This window comes from Tympanuchus pallidicinctus, unplaced genomic scaffold, assembly GCF_026119805.1.
Source record: "Tympanuchus pallidicinctus isolate F22 unplaced genomic scaffold, pur_lepc_1.0 scaffold3, whole genome shotgun sequence".
In the NCBI taxonomy this organism is placed as follows: Eukaryota; Metazoa; Chordata; class Aves; order Galliformes; family Phasianidae; genus Tympanuchus; species Tympanuchus pallidicinctus.
Window position 1 is genome coordinate 5,336,889 of NW_026294747.1, and position 23,594 is coordinate 5,360,482.

Below are 23,594 nucleotides of genomic sequence, written 5' to 3' on the forward strand. Positions count from 1 at the left end.
GTGAAGCATTGTGCTCAGACAGCTGTCCTGTGCACTGATACTACATATTCCTGAGCTGATGCTTTCATGGGGCTGGATAAAGTGTTTAAGTGCTTTTTGTCCTGCTCAGCCTGTCTCCATAGCTGAGCATGGAGGTGCTGTTCCTCCATAGACTGCTGTAGGATCACTCGATGGAGCAGAGATGTGCTCTGCTTGCCATGACAGCCTTGGAGACATCCCAGGATGCTCAACCCTGCTCTCACCGCAGATACTGTTTTCTTCCCCAGGAAACGACACACCGGTGGCCTCTTGTGATGCTGTCTTTCAGGGAGTTCACCTACCACTTCAGGGTGGCACAGACTGTGAGTACAAGCAGCTGCTTTGCTCCTCTTGTCCAGGGCTAAGTGGGAGGACGGCAACGGGAATGTGGCATCATGCATCCTACCCCGACCTGTAAGCTCTTCTTGCTTTCTCACGTAGGGCCGAGCCAACTGCAGCACTACTCCCGAACAGATGGGACACCTTTTTACTGACTATTATTTTCAGTTCTACTGGCTCTGTGAGTGAGTCCTGGCAGCACCAGTGCCCTTTGGTTGGAGAGAGGAGGGGGACTGGTGACACTGGGGAACTTCCTGTACACCCTCCTCCGCTGACCCCCAGCCCCACCTCAGCCCCGTCGCCCTCCTTAGGGGTGGAGATGGTTTGGTTGTGACTGGCGGTGCTGACACTGAAGTACAGCACATACGGAACACAGGACCTAAGCCACAGAAACACGACCAGCCCTGCGCCATCTCCTGGGCTCACCTAGCACCAACACTGCCCCAAACACCCTTCCTTCCCTTTTGGGGACGCTTGTGTCCCCCAGCCCCTGCAACACTGGATTTGAAAGCATTACACTGGATGGAACGTGGATGGATCTGCCATATCCCAGAGCATGGGACTTGCCCAGCTGTGCCACGTCAGTTCTCCGCAACACTGGAATTGCTCAACACTGGAGCCCTTTCCAAGAGGAAAAAGCTGGAGTTTCACCTGGAAAGGAAAGGCTGTGCCTGGACATACTGGAAGTTGTACACTGGAGTTGCTGTTCCTTCAAATTGGACCTGCAGCCCCACCAGACCCCTGGAGACCCCAGGACTCCTGTTCTCCACAGAAGGTGTAGCTTCCGCATTTGCCCCCCTCCTCACTGTGCTGTCATTACATCCAGGTCAGGATGGATAAACTCAAAAACCCCACTAAAGATGCTGCTCAGGCTGTGCTCAAGCCAAACTACACGAGAGGACACTTAACCATCAGCCCCTGGGAGGAAAACTACCCCAAGCCACTTGTGTTAAGTGTTGGTTAAACACTGTAGGACCCATTTTCTTCACTTGCCAGTGGCCACTTGTGATGTGCACAGAGCTGCCCAGTTGGCTCTGAAGAAAAAGATGACTGACCAAGCCCAGTGTGCCCTGCAGAGCACAGCTGGGCTGCTGGGGCTGTGTGGTGTGGTTTCACTACGTAACCAGCGGGGGAAAAGCAATGACAGTGAGTTCTCACTGCCTCTGCTCTCAGAACGCAGTTACGTTGAGTGTACTCTGGGTATTTTACTGTTACAAGTTCTTAACTTGCTAAACTACTGAATTTAATTTCTTTTTTTAAGCCACATAAAAATGGGTCTCTTAATTCTGTCCCTGTTGAGCTCTGTGCATCTTGCATAGGAAACCGAAGGGGGGCACTGCTAAGCTCGATGTTAAAGCCTGATTGCTGCAGCAGTACTGGGATGTCAGCTCCCAGTGCTCCCATGCCCTCCTTTCTGTCCTGCTCCAGCAAAAGGAGACCTCTGTGCTCCTGGAGGCTGAACCACCACTAGCTCCAGAAAATGGAGACTCATTTTCCTAAGGAAGCAGCACTGGAGAATGGCAGCGAGGGGGAACACTCCGGTCCTGAAGGAAACCCTAAAGCTGATTAAGAGAAGAGCACACCTTTTGGGAAACAGCATCAGGGTCTGGCTGCTGCATTCGTTCTGTCAGTGGAGGTAGATGCAGCGATCCCTTTGCCAGCTGCAGGCCATGTTTTTTCCATCGCTGAGGAGCACAGGGCAGGAGCAACTCTCTACCAGCAGGCTCTTCTGCTCTGGAGAAATGAGCTGCAGAGATGTTTTACCTGATAGATGGTTCCTACATGCGCTGCTTCTGTTACAGAGCTCCCTTCTGAGGCTGTCCCAGCAGAGCAGCTGCACCCTTGCAATTCCTTGCAGCATCACTGGGATTTTGCGTGGCTGCCCTTCCAGGACCTTGCCCTTTCCTTTATTTGCAGGGCAGTTCCAAGGTCAGATCTCTATTCCAATGCTGTGCCCATGGGCAGCAGTGGATGATATGGGTGATGCTCTCCAGCAAGCACAATGCACTGAAGTCTGGGCAGCCAGGAACCAGAGGGTGAGCAGGGAATGCCAGGCAGCCAAAAGGAATGAAGCTTAGGGAAACCTTTGGGGAGCTCGGAGGGAGAGCAAGAGGCACGGCAGCACAGACACAAACAGGTCAGCTCTGTGCTCAGCAGGATTTTCTGCTTCTGCAAGGAAACCCTCTGGTGGACTCTCAGAGAGGATGCTCAGCACTCCTCTTTCCACCTGTCCTATGCATTCTGCTCAGCCTTAAACTGAATAAGTTACTTTCTTGGCAGCTTTTACTCTCCACTTGGCAATCAGTGGCTCAGCCAATCCTCGTCCTGGCGAGCAATGCCCTGTGCTCTGCTAGCTCTGCTCAGCTGAGGGGCAGCCTTCTCAGACCCCACTGCCATTTCTCCTACCTGCCCACGCTCTCTTTTAGCCCCCACAGAGGTAACAGGCAGTGCTGTGACGGCTGGAGCCGACAGTGCTGCCTGCAATCACTGCCACCAATCCACCCTTGCCAACGGAGCCCCTGAGCCACACGTGTGTCTCCCTGGCTGCAGGCAGGGAGGAGAAAGCAATCAGCCACTGGACACATGCCAGCCCAAGAGGAGATGGGGGTCTCTCAGGTGTCCCTGTGATGCTCAGCCATTGGGTTACAATGGCCTCAGCAAACCAAGTGCCTAATGGCTATGGGAACATCTCTAGTGCCTTGTTCTGCCAACAGGGTTCCCTACGCCTGTGTGTCTCAAAAACAGCGGTCTGTCAGCTTGAGAAACAAGGCAGTACCCGAAGTGTAACAGGTGATGCTGCAGCTGTTTTACAGCAGGAAAACAGAAGGGGCTGAGAGCAATCTGTGGTATCAGAGGAGAGATTCAGAACATCATCTTCAGCATCTTACGTTGCAGTAATTTGTCTTAATGTACATCACAGATCACACATCTGTTCCACCAGCAGCCGAGCAGCAATGAGCTCAGAAGGTTTTTGTAACAAAAAAAAAAGTCAACAAGACTGCTTCTCAGCCCACGGGAACAGCCGTTTGCACAGACCACCCCTGGAAGCTCTCTGCCCTGCCCACTGCCCTGTTCCCCACTCCCAATCAGTAACCAGAGAGTTCACAATCAGGCCTTTACCTGCGTGAGACGGAGGGAGCTCTGAGCCAATGTCTCCAGCCCTGCAGCTCGGGGAAACCCTTCTTCAGCTGGAAACAGGAGCTTCATCTCTCTAGACATTCTTGGCAGAAAGGAAGCCAAGCATGGAAACGAGGCCACTTGCCAAAGTTTGGCTGTTTCGGAGTTTGTTTCAAAAGCAAATTCACAAACATTCTGTCCTACTGTCAAGAGCTTAAAGCCTGTAAATAGAGACTATACCACCACAAGAATTAAGAAAAAAAAAGTAAAGCACTAATTTGTTTGGTTTAAATGTTGCTGTCACTGCTTTAATCACTGTATATTGCCAGCGAGTTCGTAGAGTTGCCTTCTTAGCAGGTATTATTGATCATAGGTTTTTATTTGTGGGGAACAAGTGTGGTTTCCCTTCCTTTCTTTCTGATTTATATTTATATTTTGCTAAATTGGAGTGCTGAGTCTTCAGATTCCCCACTTTTATGTTTGGCTTATTTAGACTTTGTTTTATGCTGGAGGTAAATATGCCTATATAAATAAATATATGAATATTGCTTTGTACTCAAGGATGGCTCCTGGCTGTGTTCCTCCCTCCCTCTTTTTTCCCTTTCAGTTCACAAACTGCTCATCACAAGAGCGAGGAACCCCAGTGCGAATGACTCAGTGGGAGCTGCCAGGCGTGCCCACAGCGGGCTCAGGACAACTGCAGGTGTCCTGCTTTGGAACAGATGTAAGAAGAGCTGTGGCTGCTCACATCTCAGAGGTCAGGGCCAGATCCAAAAGGCATCTGAGAGAACCTGCAGAGGGAAAGCTTCCTCCGGACAGTGTATCAAGGCTTTAAGTCTGTGTGGTACCTGCAGAATTTGTAACTCCGAGTCCTAACTGCTGTGAAGGCGAGGCTCCAAATGCAAGCTGCCTTACAAGCAGAGCGATGCGTGCCGTAAATAAATGCTTTCAAAGCATTAATTCAATAATGCTTGAACAAAGGACACAGTCAGCTCAAGCATTCCTCCAAAACCTTATGTCCCACAAATACAGTTTGTGTCACCCGAGACTTCTAGACTCCAGCTGCAGCAGGGCACAAGGCAGCACTGAAACACTTCTGGGCATACACAGCACTGGACATCCATGAGCAACAACAAATCCTCAGTTGGAGTTAATGCTTCTTTCAAACAAAGCTCTAGCTCATTAAAATGCTCTTTGTAACTTTTCTGCAGTGCTGAGCATTGTCCAACCAGACACCACTCACTGCAGCACAGGAACTCTATTGCCAAGACATCTGAGTTCGATACCAGGGTGCTACACACCACCAGCTGCAGTTTCACAGCATTTGTTACTCTCTGCAGTAGGATGTCTAGCTAAATTCCCCTCGTTTTTTCAACTGCTTAGAAGGAAATATGAATTATGCTTATCTCCTTACAAAACAGCTGCTTCTGCTGCTCCAAACAGCCCAGGAAAAGGCTGTGGGTACAATAAAGGGCCTGTCCCAAGGCTTATGGATTTTGTGCAGAAATCAGAGTTGGTTCAGAAAGTCAAGTACAAACATCTAAGAGACAAAACTGCAGGTGCATCACAGAGCCAGTTTTATTCAGGTTTGGTTTGTTGTGCTGGCAGGAGTCACCTGACAGGAGTACAGTCCATGCCTGAAGCAAGCTCCCACACTGAAGTATAAAACAAATACAAAAAGAACTTCTCCGGAGTTTCCCACCTGGAACCAAAGGAGAGAGAAAGGAGGTAAGGCAGATTTCCCCACAGCAGCATCCCCACAGCACAGGGACAGATCCTCCATCAGGTGCTGCGAGGTTGGAACCACACCCTGAGTAAAAAAAGAGCACCCAGCAAGCACAATCCTCACTGCTTCACACCAAAATGAACGTGTTCTGTTTGCAGAAGCGCTCTCTATCTAAATCAGCCAGCAGCCTCACCCTGTCACTGGGCACCTCCAAAAACAGTCTGGCCCCAACCACTTGACTCCCACCCAGCAGATATTTATAAGGATTGATCAGATCCCCTCTCAGCCTTCTTTTGTCCAGGCTGAACAGCCCCATGGCTCTCAGCCTTTTCTTGTGAAGGAAATGCTCCAGGCCCCCATCAGCTTCGCCCTCCACTGGACTCTCTCCGGCAGTTCCCTGTCTGCCCAGAACTGGGGAACCCAGCACTGGCACAGTACCCCAGATATGGTCTCCACAGGGCAGAACAGAATGAGAGGAGAACCTCCCCCACCTGCTAGCCATGCTCTTTGTAACAGACCCCAGGATTCTTGGCCATGAGATCACAGTGCTAGCTCACAGTCAACCAGTGGTCACCCAGGACACTCAGGTCCTTCTCCAAAGAGCAGCATTGCAGCACCTCTGCTCCTAACTTGATACATGTAGTTATTTCTTGCTCTGCACAAGGCCCTGTACCTGTCAGGGTACAGCCCTTTGTGTGCCCCAAATCCACCCCTGAAGAAAGGTAGCTTAGAAGCATAATTTGGAGTTATGCTTTGCAGGCACCTCACACACAACATGCAGCACAAAGCTTTCATCCTGCTTACAGCCACTGGAGGTCCACACGCCACTCTGCCTGGGCCTCACACATAGATCCCAACCCACAGCAGCAGGAACAGGACACCAAACCCCATGAAGAGCGATGCCACCAGTGAGATCAGCAGCTCCTTGTAGATGTCTCGCGTGTACTTGGTGGATGTCACCTCATAACTGCCAGTGGAGGGTTAAGGTGACAACAGGGGCATGGCAAGGTGGGTCCCCCCACTCTCGGTGCCCAAGGATACACGAAGAACCATGCGGTGAAGAACATGCCAATGGCGAGCAGCACCACAGTGAGGTGCGGGAAGACAGCCGGGTTCACTGGGCTGGTGTACCTGCTCATTGCCTCCAGCTCCTGTGGGGGCATGGCACGGGGCAGCAGGGCTGCCGGGCCCCATGCTCAGTCTCTGGCCCTAGTTCCCCGGGTTCCCTGCCCCAGCTATCATCCCTTTCCCGGCTCCTCCTCCCAGTTCCCGTTCTCCAGCTCCTAGTCCCAGCCCCGTTTCCCACTCCCCAGCCTCCAGCTCCCATTCTCGGCCCCAGCCCTCAGTTCTCGTTCCTGCTCCTTGTCCCTGAGTCTTGTTCCCCGCCTTTTTCCCAGTTCCAGCCCCCAATTCCCATTCCCTGTATCGGTCCTAGCCTCGGGTCCCAGGCCCCGTACTCCGTTCCTGCTCCAGGTTCTCCTTCCCATTCGCAGCTACTGACTCCAGTCTCAGCTCCCGGTTCCCACTCCCGGTCTCAGTTTCAGATCCCAGCCCCAACCCCAGCTCCCATTGCTGGTTCCCAGCCCCAGGTTCCCAATTCAATGTCGGTCCCAGTCCCGGGTCCACGCCCCACCATATTGCCCCAGATCCCGGCTCCCGCCGCTCTCGGACACGTCCCCTCAGCAACTTCCGCTTCCCGTCACCACCGGAAGCGGAAGTGACGCGTTCCGGATCGGGTGGGCCGGGGCCACTCGGAGCCGCTCGGCATTGGCTACCCAGCAGGCAGCGCGGCCTAGCGCGGGAACGGCGCAGGGTCGGAGCAGAGGGGTAATGGCGGCCGGGCGCCGCGGCGGGGGCAGCGCGGGATAACGGTGGCCGGAGGGGGCTGAGGGAGAAGTGGCGGCGAGAGAGGGCTGAGGAGGGCTTGGAGAGGCCGGAGTGGGGTCGAGGTGGAAGTCGGGGCGGGCAACGGGAGGCTGCGGTGCGTGAGGCCTCCGTTCTTGGGACCCGTCCTCCCATTTCTCTCAGCTCCCGGTGCTTCGCTCTGTGCCCGCAGGATGGGAATCCACGGCTTGGCCAAGCTGATCGCCGATGTGGCGCCCAGCGCCATCCGGGAGAACGACATCAAGTCGTACTTCGGGCGGAAGGTGGCCATCGATGCCTCCATGAGCATCTACCAGTTCCTGATAGCTGTGCGGCAGGGCGCCGAGGTGCTGCAGAACGAGGAGGGCGAGACCACCAGCCACCTAATGGGCATGTTCTACCGCACCATCCGCATGGTGGAGAACGGCATCAAGCCTGTCTATGTGTTCGATGGCAAACCACCACAGCTCAAGTCCGGGGAGTTGGCCAGGAGGACGGAACGCCGCTCTGAGGCCGAGAAGCACCTGCAGGAGGCTCAGGAGGCGGGTGAGGAGACCAACATTGAGAAGTTCAGCAAGAGGTTGGTGAAAGTGACCCAGCAGCACACCGACGAGTGCAAGAAGCTGTTGATGTTGATGGGCATCCCCTATGTGGAGGCGCCAGGGGAGGCGGAAGCCAGCTGTGCTACACTGGTGAAGGCAGGGAAGGTGTATGCGGCCGCCACAGAGGACATGGATTGCCTGACCTTTGGGAGCCCTGTGCTGATGCGGCACCTCACTGCCAGTGAGACAAAGAAGCTGCCCATCCAAGAGTTCCACCTGAACCGGATCCTGCAGGACCTGGGGCTGACCTGGGAACAATTTGTGGATCTGTGCATCCTCCTGGGCTGTGACTACTGTGAGAGCATTCGCGGCATTGGGCCGAAGCGGGCGGTTGAGCTCATTAAGCAGCACAAAACCATCGAGGAGATCATCCAGCACATTGACACCAAGAAGTACCCCTTGCCTGAGAACTGGTTGCATAAAGAGGCCCAGAAGCTCTTCCTAGAGCCTGACGTCGTCAACCCTGATGACGTTGAGCTGAAGTGGACAGAGCCAAATGAGGAGGAGCTCGTGCAGTTCATGTGTGGGGAGAAGCAGTTCAATGAGGAGCGCATCCGCAACGGGGTCAAGAGGCTGAGTAAGAGCCGCCAGGGCAGCACGCAGGGCCGGCTGGATGACTTCTTCAAGGTGACGGGCTCCATCACGTCGGCCAAACGCAAGGAGCCTGAAACCAAGGGGTCAGCAAAGAAGAAAGCCAAGACCAACAGTGCCACAGCCAAGTTCAAAAAGGGGAAATAACTGGACTGGCCAAGCACAAGCCTCTGTTGTTAGTTTTCATGCTCAGCTGAGAACTTTAGGCTAATAATAAATAGTCATCTTAATGTTCTGCGGGTTATTGCTGGGAGGGGTGCTGTGTGTGTTGCTGTCAAAGTCCTTCCAGCATGGCTAGGCTAGTGAGGGAGATGGGAGTCTGCTTCTGAAGCAGCTGTAATGCATGAGGGCGGGGAAGGGGCTGAGACAACTTCAGGTGAGGGGAGCTGGCCGAAAGTGGTGGGTGAGGACTGGAGCAGGTGCCTTCAGCAGTTCAGCTGCAGCATTTGTCAGTTGAAGGCTTTCGACAATGAGGCCACAGAAACTGGATGTCACGCCTAGTCAAACAGCCCTCTGATTTAAGTAACAAAAAAGTTAGACAGCTAGAGAGCAAATCAGGCACGGCTGTTTGAGATTCCTCCCTCACACAGCTCATCCATAAAATTCACCCCTTACTTTCTTGAGGCATCCTTTCACGTTGTACACACAGGCACACAAGTCCCAGGCTAAGGAAAAAAAGAAAAGATATTACCTTTTTAAATTATTATTTTGTTCTGTACTAAGCATAACTTTTTACTTGTCAGAGTGATCTGCTTTTCTGTTATCACTGTAGTTTTGTTTTAGTTTTTTAAAGAATAAAATGCGTGTGCAAACATGACCTTTCTCAAGTTCTCTGGAGCAGTAGCTTAAACCTTGTTGAGGGCTGTGCAGGTCACAAACTCCTGATTTCAAATGGAAACCCACTGGTGTAAATCAGTGACAACAGCCAACAGATGAAGCACAGGCTTGAAGGTGAAATCCACGTTTTAATCCTGGTGTTAATGGTGGCTTTGGGGTGCTTGGTTGATCTCTATCTGCTGGTTGCTAAGTTATAAAAGAAGCTGGGCTTGTTTCACAGGGGAATTCCATTGATATTACAAAAATAACCCGGGATTTTCAGCCCTCTGATGTTTTTAATAAATACACTGTAGCCAAGAGCAGCAAGTGTTTCTGATTTTAAGATCTTTCTAATAGAAAAATGTAAACACTGATGTGCCACTGTGGGCCGCTGCTCCTGGGCAGCTGTGCGTGGTGTGCTTGAAGCTCGATGGCTGTGCTCTGCATAAGTGATGTGCAGGTAAAAGCAATGCAGTCTGCTCCTGTCACTTACGGTAATTATTGCTTTGGAAGAATCTTCACCCAGAAATGCAGGACATTTTTGCAGAGAAGTTTGGATTTCAAGATGTGAGGAGTGATGCTGTCAGTGTTGGTGCCTGACAGCGCGCAGCTCGTTAAGGAGATTAACCTGAAGCTTCATGTTGGTAGAGCCACAGCTTTGTTTCTCACGTGCTCAAAGCCACAGCGCGTGGGGCACTGGATGAAGGTTCCCATGCAGATCTCTGTCTTTGGATGCTGCTTCATCTTAAATCACAGGCAGATACCCAGAAGGGATTATTTTCACCTTGAGGACACACCTGCCCAACCTTGGCACCCCATTAAGCTTTATTTGATGCTTTTTTCTCCCAGCTGTGGCTTTGCCAAAATGAATTTCCCCCACAGTCCACAACGGCACTAATGTTAATGAGCCCTTTCCACGTGGTTAACCGAGGAGGGGACAGCACCCAGGTTCACGCTTCCCGAAACTCTTCAGAGAGTTTCTAACGATTCCCTCTGCGGCATGAAACCTCTGAGCCACCATTTACTTTGGGGGCTTTGCTGTTGAGGGTGGAAGCCATAAATAAGCCGTGCAGAGAAAAAGCTTGTTAGCTGGAACGCACGTCTTCCCTGCAGTAGATGTCCCCACTAGCTCATGCTACCTCACTGCTACCACACGCGAGCCGTGCCATTGCTTTCCTTCCGCGCGGTTTCCTCTCCTGCCAGCAGGCACGCTGTGCTGACATACGGCGGTACGGCTGAAGGCAACAGCACGGCGGTGAGTCAGTTCCGTCCTCCTAGGAGTGACAGGTGAGCCTGAGCTGCAGACTCCTCTCTTCGTAGTGTTCTCAGAGATTTGTTTCATCGCTGTGCTGGGTGATGCTGGGCTGATCACACTGATCACGACAAGCCCCCAGCTGCACGCTCCCATGTACTTCTTTCTCTGCAATCTATCTGTTGTTGATCTTTGCTACTCCACTGTCTTTTCTCCAAGGCTGCTTAAGGTTTCTTGCTGAATAATAAAGCCATTTCCTACTCTGCCTGCTTCACCCAGCATTTCTTTTTCCTCGTGTCTGTGACCACAGAGGTGCTCTTGCTGGCCGTGATGGCATACGACCACCACATAGCTATTTGCAGCCCCTTGCTCTACATTATTTCCATGCCCAAGAGCTTTGCATGAAGCCTGTGGCTGGCTCGTGCCTGGGGGGCATTCTGAACTCACTAACCCAGACGTGCTGCTTGCTGTGCTTGCCGTTCTGTGGCCCCAGTATCATCAACCATTACTTCTGTGACACCAACCCCCTGCTGAAGCTCACCTGTTCTGATGGCCACCTCCATGAGCTTCTGCTCATCACCTTCAATGGGCCGCTTCCCACGACTGTGCTCCTGGCCGTCACCTCACATGCATATATCCTCGTCTCCATCCTGAGCATCAGGTCTGCCAGGGGACGACACAAAGCCTTCTCCACTTGTGCCTCCAACCTGCTGACTGTCACCTTATTCTACGTGCCTGCTGGCCTCAGCCACATGCAGCCAGGCTCCAAGAGCTGCTGGATGTGGAGAAGATTCAGGGCAGTGTTTTACACCTTGCTTGTTCCTATGCTCAACCCTCTGATCCACAGCTTGAGAAATAAGGATGTCAAGAACACACTCAGGAGAGCAAGAGAGAAAATATTCTCTCAAGCTGCTCACTGTGTATTCTGACTCTTCTCTGTTACTCAGCAGTACATCCCCTTTCCTTGGTTGCATTTCTCCTAGAAAAACCCTGCTTTACAAAGATGCTTATTGTAAGGCATACAGTTAATTCACTTTTGCATTTATGCATGGAATCGTGGCTGTAGACTTTCTACCAGAATTTACATGGTACGTGGAAGGCAAAGGGTGAGTCTTGATGAAACATTAAAAAAGCTTTTTGCCAACTGTTTTCCTCAAGGCATCTTTCACCCAGGCAACAAGCTGTTAACTCAGGTTGAGATTGAGGTCCAAATCCATCAGCAGTGTTAAGAATGTTAATTCTTGTCCGGTACTTTAAGTCAATATAAGGTAAATATTCTCTGAGAAGAAAACCTCAAGGTCCTGCAGGCCATCTCGCATGCAGTAATAGATGAACACACAGAAACATCAGCAGAACACCCAGAAGTGAATGCTCATTTTGAGTCAGTGGAGGGTGTGCTTCCACCCAGCACAGTTCCCCCGTTTTTAGGGATGATCTCCAGTAACATTCCACACTGTTCTGAAAGGAAATGGTACAAGTAAATGCGAGAAACACCAGATCAGAATAAGATCAAATGCAGCCATTTCCATAAAGTCCATGATTTTCACAGTGGCTACTGGGAAAACGAAGTAACTCCTTATATTGTTGGTCAGATCAATGCAAGTATTTTTAATGTTTGTACCTGAAATTGCAGAAAGGGCCCAATGTGGGTTCGAGTTGGGTTTAAACAAGCCAGTCAACAAACAAGAACTAACAAAACAACAGAAGAGGCAGGTAGAGAAAGCATTCACTAATTGGCTAAAATAAGACAGTGATGCTTATTGGATTTGTGGCAAATTAGAAATGGAATCTCATAGTGCTACCATTTTAATTTTACAATTGTAGGCAAAAATCCTAAGAGAACATGATGATTGGTCATGAGTGTTATTCCCCAGGGATCGGAACTGGGGCCTGTCCTGTTTAATATCTTTACTGATGACCTGGATGAGGGGATCGACTGCACCTTCAGTAAGTCTGCATGTGACACCAAGCTGGGAGGAAGTGTTGATTGCCTGAGGGTAGGAAGGCCCTACAGAGGGGTCTGGACAAACTGGATCACCAGACTGAGGCCAGTTGTATGAAAGTCAACAAGACCAAGTGCTGAGGTCTTGTTGAAGAGGAGGCTCAGGGAAGAACTCATCACTTTCTATAACTCCCTGAAAGCAGGCTGTGGTGAGGTGGAGGTTGGCTTCCTCTCCCAAATAACTAGCAATAGGATGAGAGTGAATGGCTTCAGTTTGCTCCAGGGGAGGTTCAGGTTGGATATTAGGAAAAAAATCTTCTCCAAAAAAGTGGTCAGGTGCTGGAATGGGCTGCCAGGGAGATGGTGGAGTCAGTGTCCCTGCAGGTGTTCAAGAAACATGTAGATGTGGTACTGAGGAACATGGGTTAGTGGGCAACACTGGCGGTAGGTGGATGGTCGGACTGTATGATCCTGGTGGTCTTTTCCAATCTTGCTGAGTCTATGATTCTGTGACTCTCTCGTGCCTTGTGACTTTGCAGCAGCCAAGTGTTCAAGCCCTCCGTGCTCAAATGGCAGCCAGCTTTTGGAAGATCAACTGGTGAATCTTTCTCCAAAGGAAAGCGAAGAAATGCAGTCACTGATAAGGTATGACACCAGGCAGCTCTTCAGCCAAGGTTCTACATGGACGAGAGCTGGAGCTGCTTCACCTCTCTCCATTGAGATGGCACAGCTCAAGGACCAGGAGATTCTGTGGGTCCACGGTTTGCTCAAAAGCATCGAGGAAATGGATTTAACTGTTGGGGAATTTGTATACCTTCACATAAGCTAAGAAAAGGGGAAAACAAAAGTAACGAGTACAAGTTTGACGTATAATGAGGCACACATGCTGCACACCAGTAGGCAGTGCTCATTCAGACTTGACACGGACCATAGATCGTGGTCATATCAAGGTGATGGCTTAAGCGTTGTTTCTGCTGCATACATCTAACTGTCAGCATGCTGTATGTTTATGTGTGCCTTTTCTGATGAGGACAGTGTCAGAGCCTTGGCGGGAACTCTGTATCCTAGGAACTTGGGCAGCAAATCTCCCAGGAAAGCCACATCTAGATGAAAGGACCAGAAAATGTGACTTCTCTTGGTGTAACTTGTCCTCATGTAAAAAGGAACAGTACTAAAACCAAGATTTTATCCTGCTGGGCTTTTCTTTGGAATTGATGCCAGAGCTGGAAATGAAAGGTAAATTCAGACTCTCTCTCAGCTCCTAAACCAGCAGCTCCTAAAATGATGGTCTGCAATGCATGGAATGAAAGAAACAACAAAACAAGCATCGATTTTTTCCCGGATAACATTAATCACTACTTGACAGGGTTATACCAGAAAGCAGAGAAAGTGCACATCTTATCTGGTATCTGACAAATGAATGCACACTTAAAAGCCATTGTGATCTTCTAACACTTTGCTCTGGAGAAAACTTCAGCTCCACCTCATTTCAGATGCCCTGCAGGTGACGTGCATGGCTTTCCATTATTATTAATGGGGATTTAGAGCTGCTTTTCACTCTGTCAGAGGGGAAGCAGTGGGGTGCAGCACAATGAACTTTTGTGCGTCCTCCTGCCAGCAGCTGCTTCATGTCAGGGACCCTGAGTATTGAGCTAAAGCCCAGGGGCACGGAGTCCATCTCAGAACGGGCAGATGAAACTCCCCATCAGGAATTACATCTCTTGAAGCCATTGTCCAGAGCAGAGGAAATTGAACTGCAAGCCATACCCTGAAGCCTCAGGTCATGCCCTCTTCATGCTCACAGCTCCATGCTCTGCTAAAGCAGCTGCCAGCAAACTCACCGATATTCATCCTTCTCCTCCTGGGGAAAGGACCTGCATTTTGGCAGCTGCTTTCCTGCTCATGATCAATAAGACCTTGCATCTCTTGGGCAAACCATTGCAAGACCTTCCAGTGAGCCACCCTGACCCACCAAGCAACTCTTCATTAGTTTTCTGACATTATAACCCCAAAGTTATAGCTGTGAGATCACGGCTGCAGAGCAGCACCTTGCAGAGCGGCTTATTAAAGGCTGTCTTGCTTCAACAGAGATTAATCTGCTCTCCTTATGGATGTTATCCACAAACCTACTCAACTCTGCATCTGCTCCAGAGAAGAAGAAGTTGAGAATGACCCCGCCTAACCCAAATTTAATTGTAAAAGGGGAATTTCTTCCCAGGGAAGGTCAACAGGATGAACTCAAAGCCCTTACCAAGGACCCACACAGCCTAACTTATTTAATTCAGCACCTGAGAGCATTCAAGGACTGCTGCTCACCTGGGATAAGTTAGGTAGAAATGTATGTAAATTACATAAACCACAGCAAAATTTTTGAGTTATTCACCTGCATGAGATAGTAGCTCTGATCTCTCTGTTTTCATTTCCTTTATTGTAAAATCTGGAATATTTACATCAGTATAAAGATGTGCATTTTCAGATAACAGAAAAAGGAGCATCTCTTTCCAGTGGTGCCTGGTAGACAGCGATGGTGTACAGGAAATACTGATTGTGTTTGAGACAGTGCATCTCACGTTGAGTTAGAAATTCCTCATCCAGTCTATGTCTCAGACTTCTCTATCTCAGACAGCTTGGCTAAATGCAGGAGGAACGCAGAAAAGTTTTCTAGGGGTGGGGAAGAAATAAATGTGGCCACCATTCCCCCCGGTGGGAGTTCACAGCACGCAACAGTTTCCAGCTAGAACAATGAAAGATGGGATCTGTGATTTCTGCCAGGACTTACTTCTTGTGTAAGAAATAAAGTCTATGCTGTTGTTGTTATTCCCAAATGGCTCTTGCCCAGCTGAATAATCTCTGGATGCAGCCTCTACTGAAAATATTTTTTATTCTCCTTGTATCTAACAAGCCACTGTGGACATAAATTAGAAAGCCAATTAGAGCTTTGTTTTGAGCCTTTGATTGGCAGAAATTGAAAAGGGAAGGGAAGGGAAGGGAAGGGAAGGGAAGGGAAGGGAAGGGAAGGGAAGGGAAGGGAAGGGAAGGGAAGGGAAGGGAAGGGAAGGGAAGGGAAGGGAAGGGAAGGGAAGGGAAGGGAAGGGAAGGGAAGGGAAGGGAAGGGAAGGGAAGGGAAGGGAAGCCTCATGGCCACTCAAGAAGAGCTAACAAATATCAGTTTAACCCTACAAAGTTCCAGTAACCCAACAGCCTGGTTTCAAATATTCACTTGGCTTATTTGCCATATTAATTTCCCCCCCCCACTACATTGAAACTTTGACATGTGCCTGCTCAGGGGTTTGCAGGAGCCATCTCCCAAATGCCAACACATCTCTCAGCAGCTGCATGCCAAGCAGGGTGGGATGTCCAGGCTTCTCTCCAGCCCTTATGGATAATTTTCACTTTCCTACCAAGAACACATCTGCCCAGGTTAGCCCTAAGGAGGAGAAATGCTGATTCCAACTCATGGAATCATAGAATACCATGGTTGGAAAAGACCTCCAAGGTCTTTGGAGGTCCAGCTGTCCATGGCATGCTGCAAAACTCTGTGGGAACTTGAAAGCTTCTGTGCCGTAGTTTGGCATTTCTCTGGTATAATCATTTGTCTTCTAAACCCCGCAACAGCAGTGTCCCACATTCCTCATTTACTGAGCAGGGGCTACAGCTTTATATTACAGCTAATTTGAGCTAGGGGTTGATGAGGGCGTCGCTAACAAATGTGTATGTGAACACAAAGGAATATGTTGTTATTATGCAAGTAAACACGTAGTATGTATGTAATTCTATGCATACATATGTTTGTATGGGTGTCATTTGCCCCATTTAGGACCAGAGACCTCCAAGAAGTCCTTTCTGCTCAAAATGATCCCATCCCTGCTCAAGGCAGGGCTGACATCACAGCCAGGCCAGGTTGCTCATGGGCTCATCCAGGCATATTTTGAACATCTCCATGGTCACAGCCTCCACAGCCCAAAGTGAATCCCTGTAACTGGGTGGCCTGACACCTGCCCTATGATACTCAGAGCATTTGTGGTTTTCAGGGTATTCTTCAGCTCCTGTGTCATCCATTCTGCTCAGACCCTAACTGTAATCCTTTCTACTACTCTGCTCAGTGCACCCTTCACCTCCTGGTTCCTCAGGCTGTAGATGAGCGGGTTCAGCATCGGAATCACCACTGTGTAAAAGACAGAGACCACCTTGTCCGTGTTGAGGGAATAACTGGAGCTGGGCCGCAAATACATGAATATTGTTGTTCCGTACAACAGGGTGACAGCTGTCAGGTGGGATGCACAGGTGGAGAGGGCTTTTTGCCTGCCTTCAGCTGAACGGATCCTCAGGATGGCACAGGAGATGAAGATGTAGGAGACCAGGATGATGACGACAGTGCTGAGTTCAATGATTCCAGCTAGGGAGAAGAGGATCATCTCGTTGATGTAGGTACTGGCACCGGAGAGGGCCAGGAGGGGAGGAACATCACAGAAGAAGTGGTTTATGATGTTGGAGCCACAGAAGGGCAGTCTCACAATGAAGGCCATCTGTATAATGGCATTGAGGATGCCCCCGACGTAGGACCCTACCACTAACTGCACGCACTGCCTGCGAGTCATAATGGTTGAGTAGAGCAATGGGTTACAGATGGCAACGTACCGGTCATAAGCCATGACAGCCAGCAGGAAGCACTCAGTGGTCACAAACACAATGTAGAAGAAAGTTTGGCCTGTACAGCCAGTGAAGGAAATAGTCCTCCTCTCTGATAAGAAGTTCACCAGGGTCCTGGGGGCAATCACAGACGAAAAGCAGATGTCGACCACCGAGAGGCTGCTGAGGAAGAAGTACATGGAAGTGTGGAGCCTGGGGTCAGCTTGGATGAGGACGATTATCCCCACATTGCCCAAAAGGGTGATGACGTAGATGAGCAGAAACACCACAAAGAGGGCCGCCTTCATCTTGGGATGATCACTAAAGCCCTCAAGAATGAACTCTGCTGCCAAGGATCGATTCTCTTCTGCCATTCAGAGCCTCCTCTCTGCCAACGGGGAGAGTACAAAGACATAGGACAATGGAAATTATGCTTTTTATTATGATTTTTTTAAGCTGAAATCAGATAACTTGATGATTCACACTATATGCAGCTAAGGTACCCAGACGAATCATTTCTAGGGAGCTAGGAGAGGCTGGGTTGCACATTAGCTACAAAAAGTTAGCCAGCTGAGCTGGGCTCCGCTTTCTTCTCCAAGCCAAGGGGAGAGGAAGCCCCTTCTAAAGTGAAGGCATCTTAGGTTTCCTAAACACTCATCCCAGCCTGCAGTGAGGCACTACTGAAGGCATCTCACTTCTCTAACTGTAGAGTCTTAGGGAAGGTCTGTTTCTTTCTCAGGATCTTATTTTGAAACCTCCCAGTTGATGAGATCACGGGATAGAGCAGCAGACAACAGACTCTGTCCTTGACTTCTTGTGATTATGACTCTCTGAGTTTGTTTCCCTTCCTTCCCACCTCAAACAGACTAGAAAGCACACAGAACAGGAAGGTCTGGAATTCAGAAGGAGATTCAGGCTTCAACTGTAGTAGTTTGGAGTAAAGGTAAAAATACAGTAACTTTCCTTCCTTAGTATTAGACAAGACACTGTGGAAGAGTGAGTCTCTGGGAGGGGCAAGGGGATGTATCATGATCCTGAAACTCACTCAAGAAATGAGTTTAGCATTACAGCCTTGGAAGCCTTGCGAAGATGAAGTCAGAGAGATCATGAGAGCAATTTGGATTTAAAGTTGTTAGTTTGAACTAAGGTAGGCATCAAACATTTCCTCAGAATAACTTAGAGAATACAAAATTAAGTGTTAAACATAAAATTATGACTTGATTGCCTCGTGACACTGTGAGCAAATGCATTACCCTGGGTGTTAAGCTCACATGTGTAAAGAGTTTATGTGAATTTAACAAATGATCAATGAGTGAATGCCTGTGTCCCAGCTCATCTCTTCCCATTAACCACTACCACACAGATGGCATTCATCACATCTCACGTTTGCAGGAAGAGGCTGGGGATGAAACCTGGTTTGCAGATGTAATTGAAGCGTTGGGACAGAGAGCTGTGTGTGTTTATGAATACGAGCCAGCTGTGGTGTAGTGACTGCAGCCAGGTAGAACTGGGGTCCACCATGTCCTGGCACACAGGGTAACAACCAGTGCCTTTCCCAGTGTGCTCAGGCAGCAGCATCTGGCTGAATTGCTCCTCATTTCCATGTGAGAACAAGGTATGGCTTGCAGATTTGGCAGAAGGGAGGGAAAAAATGTGGGGAAAAAACTGGGGGAAAAAATAGAGCCACTGTAAAAATTCACTGCTTTAATTTGCAGCCTATGGAGAAAAGCCTTCACAGGGGAAGCTTTGTGGCACAGCAAAGCATCCTGGTGATGAGGACACTCACAGAACTTCACCCATCTCATTTTCAGAGGGCAAAGCTCATCTCCCTCCAGCAGCTCCCCGCTGCTCACCTTGGCTGAGGAGGAGACCATGGAGCTGTGCTGAGCCAGCCTCATGTATTTCCAGTTGTCCGAATTTAGGCTTCTATTCAAGCTATTCACCTTGGTGAGCAGGGAAAATATAGGTTTCTGTTCCTGATGACATGAAGGTTTAGAATAAATTTACAGGAGTGAAGGTGAGGATCAGTCTTACCCCGCCAGGTGGATGCTGGGATCAGAGCAGTCATTGCAGAATCCTTCTCCGCCAGCTGAATGCATACGCACTGTATTTCAGGCTTAGTGTGTGAGTTAACCTCCTCTTGAGAGTGTTCTCCTCTCTTCTTTTCCCAGACTCCTTCAAGGTACCACAAGTGCTGTGATTTCTGATCCACGTATGCTTTTGAGTTCGAAATACTGATGTGCACCTCAGCAGAAATATTTCACCTTTAACCAACACAGAGGAGCGAGCCATTAGCTGCTGTAAGCAGCAGCCTCCCCAAAGGTAGTGCTGCTGCAGTGATTTATACCAAGGGATGGTCCCAGCAGAGCACACCCTTACCATTCAGCTCACACCTCCCTGTGGATTGAGGTCACTCCTTTGACTGGTTGCAAAGGCTTTTCCATTTGGGATGTAAGAACAGGCTCAGGAAACTTGCACAGTAAATTTGGGGTGTCGCAATTTGAAGCCATCCTGCCCGCTCCCAGGTAAAGAAGATCATATCTCCCAAGCTTCCAAGAGCCTCGTGCACATTTCCATTGAGTGGCATTCTTTGACTGCAGCTACTTGCTGCCTTTACACAGATTTCTGCAAGTCCTTGTGGTCACCAAGGGATGTTTGTCCTTGCCTTGGCCACAGTTTGGCTTCCTAAGAGAAGTGAGCCTTGCTTGTGTACTGCTGGTTCCTTAATAAGAATAATAATAAGAGTCATAACAGCCCGAACTGCTAACAGAGATTTAGCTATGCACACAGCATGATGCAAAATCTTTTGCTAATTCCTAGTCTACAGCAACATTATTGTCACAGATGTCAACAACCCACAACAGTGCTTGGCAGCCTCACGAGACAGAACAAGTAGAGGTCCTGGTGAGTGCAAGATATTCTTCACCATCCACTCTGAAAATCAAACAGGAGATGGAAAGGGGCATTCAAAGGGCAAATTACTGCAGGCATCTCTTTTAAAGAGTTCCCAGTTCTTAACATGTCCTTTGCTATACAATTTTTTTTTTTCCTTTTAGAAATAGGAGTCCATGCTTTAAAACAGAATGCATGGAGACAGCAACCATATAACTAGAAGTTCATGTCTGAATCCCTGACTTCCATAGGTGTGATTTCATCTGTCAGCTGAGAAAATTATTATGCAAACCGATGAGACAACTGCCTCTGTACTTTTCACAGCCAGCAGAGATGAAGGTTGTGGTTCCATATATGTGTGTGTCCAGGACTATTTCAGACCCCTGTGATTTTTCCAGTCTGACTGCTCCAACCTGAAGAAGCCATTAGCTACAATTCAAAGGAGATCATTACAATTAAATTGGTGGCTTTGTCCCATTGAAAGGACCATGAAGGCTTGTAAAGCTCATTGCATTCCTAGCTACAGTAGACATTCCTGGGCATTTTCTCAACACATCAGCCTCATACCGAGTGTGTCAGGGAACACCTGCCCTGACTTCTTGTTTTCAGCTGCTGTGAAAGCTTTTTTCAGCACCTGAACTTCATAGGTTCCATGTCAAGTCTGGAATAGAACTTATTTGACATCTAATTGACCATGCTAATAAGCAATATCCAAGCAGTTAGAGAGAGGTCGAATATGAGGTCAAAATAAAGGTCAAAAAGCAAGCTTTCCCTCTGACATCATCCTGGTCTTCACCACATGCACTGTTTTCATCTATCTTCAGTTTTCACCAGATTAAGGACAGGAAAGCCTGTATTCATTAACATTCTGACAATGCTCCTACTCCATGCTAAAGATTTCCTCTGTACAAGTATGTTTGTCCCAGTGTACCTCTTAACACTTGGCAAGGATGTTTTCATATAGTGGCAAGTTTTGCTGCTGTCACTTAGTGCTGTTTTCCTTTGACATTGCCCCTAACCTGAACTCTATAATTCACAGTCATCTACTTAAAAAAACATTTTTCCACCATCCATCTTGTATAAATCAAAACTTCAGAGAAGCAAATTTATTCTTAATCTTTATTCTTTATTTCCTTTTCTTTCTTTATTCCACATGGTGTTGGATGTCCACACATAGATGTCCCTCCCAGAGGCTATTTCTTGTCTTCACCGTTTATTACTTTCCAGCTTAGACAGTTGGGATGAGCTGCCAACAGCCCCACTGTGCAAACCATCCTGGGTCAATCTCTATTGCTTTTTCGACGCTTCCCTTAGTGATTTTGAGAGAGACGGAGATGAGGAGCTGTTAATTCCTTAGCCCTTGCGATGGGCTGCCTTCTGGGAGCACGTGTGTACCAAGATCAGCAAGTGATGTTATTGAGAAACAGCCTCTCTCAGAGGCAGCATCTCAACACCTCGTAATCATGGGAACACTCCAGCTGGAAAGATTCACCAAAGTTCTCCAACTCAGCCATAGGGAACCAGCACTGGTGTACGTGTAAAACTGTTTATTTGTGTGCAGTTTGTGCGATGAACCATTATAGCTATCGACCCAACTGGAGCATCCACACTGCAAATGAATCTAACGTGGGCTATGAAGATCGACACCTTTGTTAATTTGGAAAAGCAGAGCTGCTACTCTCCTCTTTACAGCTTTCTGTCTGTGTTATTACTTCAGTTTGTGTATTAACATTACATCAATTTGAACTTGCCTAGGCATGGCTATCTGTCATGACGTTTAGAGTACTTACCCTGAAACTTTACGTGGAAATGTTACTACCATATTGAAGCTTTGGAAAATATGCTTGTGGTGGCAAAGAAGAAAACAATTCAGCCTTGAAAATCATGGGGAACATTCAACCAAATTCAGAAATAAGATGTTGCCAACGTCCTGAAGACAACGGTTATAGCATCAAATGAGTAATTGGAGGACATACTATGGGACAAAGTTCTTCAAAGGAGGAATGCATTCCTAGGCTGAGCACCGTGGCAAAACAAAATCCTTCCTGCATTTAGGCAATGGGTTTTCATGCTCATGTTGTTTTACATCTTCTTTATGGGCTCCTTCAGCTGCACCAAAGTAGGTTTTCTTTACAGTAAGAGGAAGCAGTGACTTACACAGATTCTTTCAGTTTGGCAATGATAGTAAGATGAACCTATTTATGCAAGTATTAAACAAAGTACTGCCTTCTTTCCTTATAAAGAAAACCAGCATTTCCAGTTGTCAGCAGAATAGGACTGTAAGTAACAAAGCAGCCTTTGGAAGCAGCACGTTTTAAAATTTATTCAGTTTTTGAGAAAGTGCCTTATTTTAATGGTGGTGTATTTAAGATGCCTTGATGTACTGGAGCTCCTAAAGATGCGCATCATGAATCCACCAACATGAATCTGCCCACTGTAAGTAACGTATAATAATTTGATAAATGCAATTTTAAGACCAGAATAATAATTAAAAGCCAAAGGAGAATGTCTGAATAGCATAATAGTCAGTAATCTGTGACTTTTCCTTGCTCTAGGTCTATTTGCACAGCTATGAAGCTGCTCTGAGCCATCCTATAAAACAAATCACACAATCAGCTGAACACAATCAAGTAAAAGCTCTAAAAGTACGTGATGATGACTTGAGGCTTCCTCTTTAAAGCTAAATCATATTTTCCATGTTGAGATTTGCTAACTTAGAACTTTCCTGGAATCCTTTGCAGTAACTCTCATACCATCCACAGACATTTGTTCCACCATGTGAGAGTTCCTTTCCAACTCATCGGCGATCTGTGGGAATTCACAATTTCTTTCCAAATGAGAGGGAATAAAGACCTGATTATTTGCTTAAAAATGCATGTGCTAGGAGAATAAAATCCAGAATTTTAAGTATTGAACCACAAAAATGAAACTGACATCTGTATTTGTTCAACTCTCCTTGTCCATTTTTAAACACCTCAGAAGAAACACACATATATATATATATGTATATATACACAGCTAGGGTTTAGAAAATACAACACAATATGGGAGGTGAGGGGGGAGGAAGCAATAGTTGAATAGATGATTGATTGATTTGAAATATGGTCCAAAATTCATTAAAAAAAAATCATTTTTATGTTATTCTTCCTTTTGCTAGTAAAGATAACACCTGATCATGGGACAAAATCACACATGGACCAAATTCATCCTCTTGGGACAAATGTTCTGAAGCCTGTGTGTTCTGACACCTGAAGCAGTGAGATAGCCATCTTTGTCTTTGTAATCAAACACAGGTTGGGCACAGCCATGTTTATCTTGCTCTCCTGCATCTCTATCCTCTACACCATGCTGAGGGCGTCGTCCTCATGGAGTAGATCCAAAGTCTTCCACACCTGTGCCTCCTATTTGATGGCTCTTTCCTTGTTCAATGGGATGATCTTCTTCATGTACCTACGTACAGAAGACTGGAAAAGGTAGCCTCTGTCTTCTACGCTGTGGTCACTCCTATAATCAACCCACTCATCTACAGCTTGATGTCTTCTGAGAGCTGTAGTTCATTTTTTCTGAGACCACAGTGAGACTGCTAGAAACCTGCAGACTCCTTCCCAGGAGAAGCTGCCTTAGACCAGAGTGCCTGACTTGAAATTGGTACATTTTGGAGTCTGCAAGTATGGAGAGTTTTGAAACTGGGTGGGATGAATCTCTATCTTGAAACCTTCTCCACACCTTACTATACTCCCTTCTATTATTTATCTCCTAAAAGTTAGTTCTCAGACCTTATGCTTTAGACATTGTGTCCAGCTCTCC

General features: G+C 48.0%; 5 protein-coding genes across 12 annotated transcripts in view; 3 read left to right on the forward strand and 2 right to left on the reverse strand.

The window, feature by feature from the left end:
- Positions 1–4,034, forward strand: part of MYRF (myelin regulatory factor) — a 47,958-nt gene extending 43,924 nt beyond the window's left edge. For all 6 annotated transcript variants that reach the window (XM_052696328.1, XM_052696326.1, XM_052696329.1 and 3 more), the window contains 2 exons: positions 267–341; positions 460–4,034. In XM_052696328.1, the coding sequence (XP_052552288.1) occupies positions 267–341; positions 460–546 (162 nt within the window). In that variant the 3' untranslated portion in view covers positions 547–4,034. The remainder of the gene's footprint in view (positions 1–266; positions 342–459) is intronic.
- Positions 4,035–5,028: 994 nt separating this feature from the next.
- Positions 5,029–6,932, reverse strand: TMEM258 (transmembrane protein 258). Of its 2 annotated transcripts, XM_052696432.1 has the most exons (4): positions 6,834–6,932; positions 6,242–6,351; positions 6,005–6,167; positions 5,029–5,176 (listed from the first exon to the last, which is right to left on the reverse strand). In XM_052696432.1, the coding sequence occupies exons 1-3, from the start codon at positions 6,834–6,836 to the stop codon at positions 6,041–6,043; spliced, it is 240 nt and encodes a 79-aa protein (XP_052552392.1). In that variant the 5' UTR covers positions 6,837–6,932; the 3' UTR covers positions 5,029–5,176; positions 6,005–6,040. The 2 variants fall into 2 exon arrangements, with proteins under 2 accessions (XP_052552392.1, XP_052552391.1); XM_052696431.1 differs by lacking the exon at positions 6,834–6,932 and having other exon boundaries at positions 6,242–6,378.
- On the forward strand, positions 6,932–8,486 carry FEN1 (flap structure-specific endonuclease 1). Its single transcript, XM_052696385.1, has 2 exons — positions 6,932–7,027; positions 7,257–8,486. Exon 2 carries the CDS (start codon positions 7,258–7,260, stop codon positions 8,401–8,403), a length of 1,146 nt encoding a protein of 381 aa, XP_052552345.1. The 5' UTR covers positions 6,932–7,027; position 7,257; the 3' UTR covers positions 8,404–8,486.
- Positions 8,487–10,353: 1,867 nt separating this feature from the next.
- On the forward strand, positions 10,354–11,253 carry LOC128087119 (olfactory receptor-like protein COR8). The gene is given in 3 exon segments (XM_052696412.1): positions 10,354–10,553; positions 10,556–10,715; positions 10,718–11,253. Coding segments are annotated over 3 exon segments (771 nt in total). The 5' UTR covers positions 10,354–10,478.
- Positions 11,254–11,447: 194 nt separating this feature from the next.
- Positions 11,448–17,269, reverse strand: LOC128087109 (olfactory receptor 1019-like). 2 transcript variants are annotated; one of them, XM_052696391.1, is made up of 2 exons: positions 16,375–17,269; positions 11,448–11,486 (listed from the first exon to the last, which is right to left on the reverse strand). In XM_052696391.1, exons 1-2 carry the CDS (start codon positions 17,267–17,269, stop codon positions 11,449–11,451), a joined length of 933 nt encoding a protein of 310 aa, XP_052552351.1. In that variant the 3' UTR covers position 11,448. The 2 variants fall into 2 exon arrangements, with proteins under 2 accessions (XP_052552351.1, XP_052552350.1); XM_052696390.1 differs by lacking the exon at positions 11,448–11,486 and adding an exon at positions 14,275–14,408.
- Positions 17,270–23,594: the final 6,325 nt, after the last annotated feature.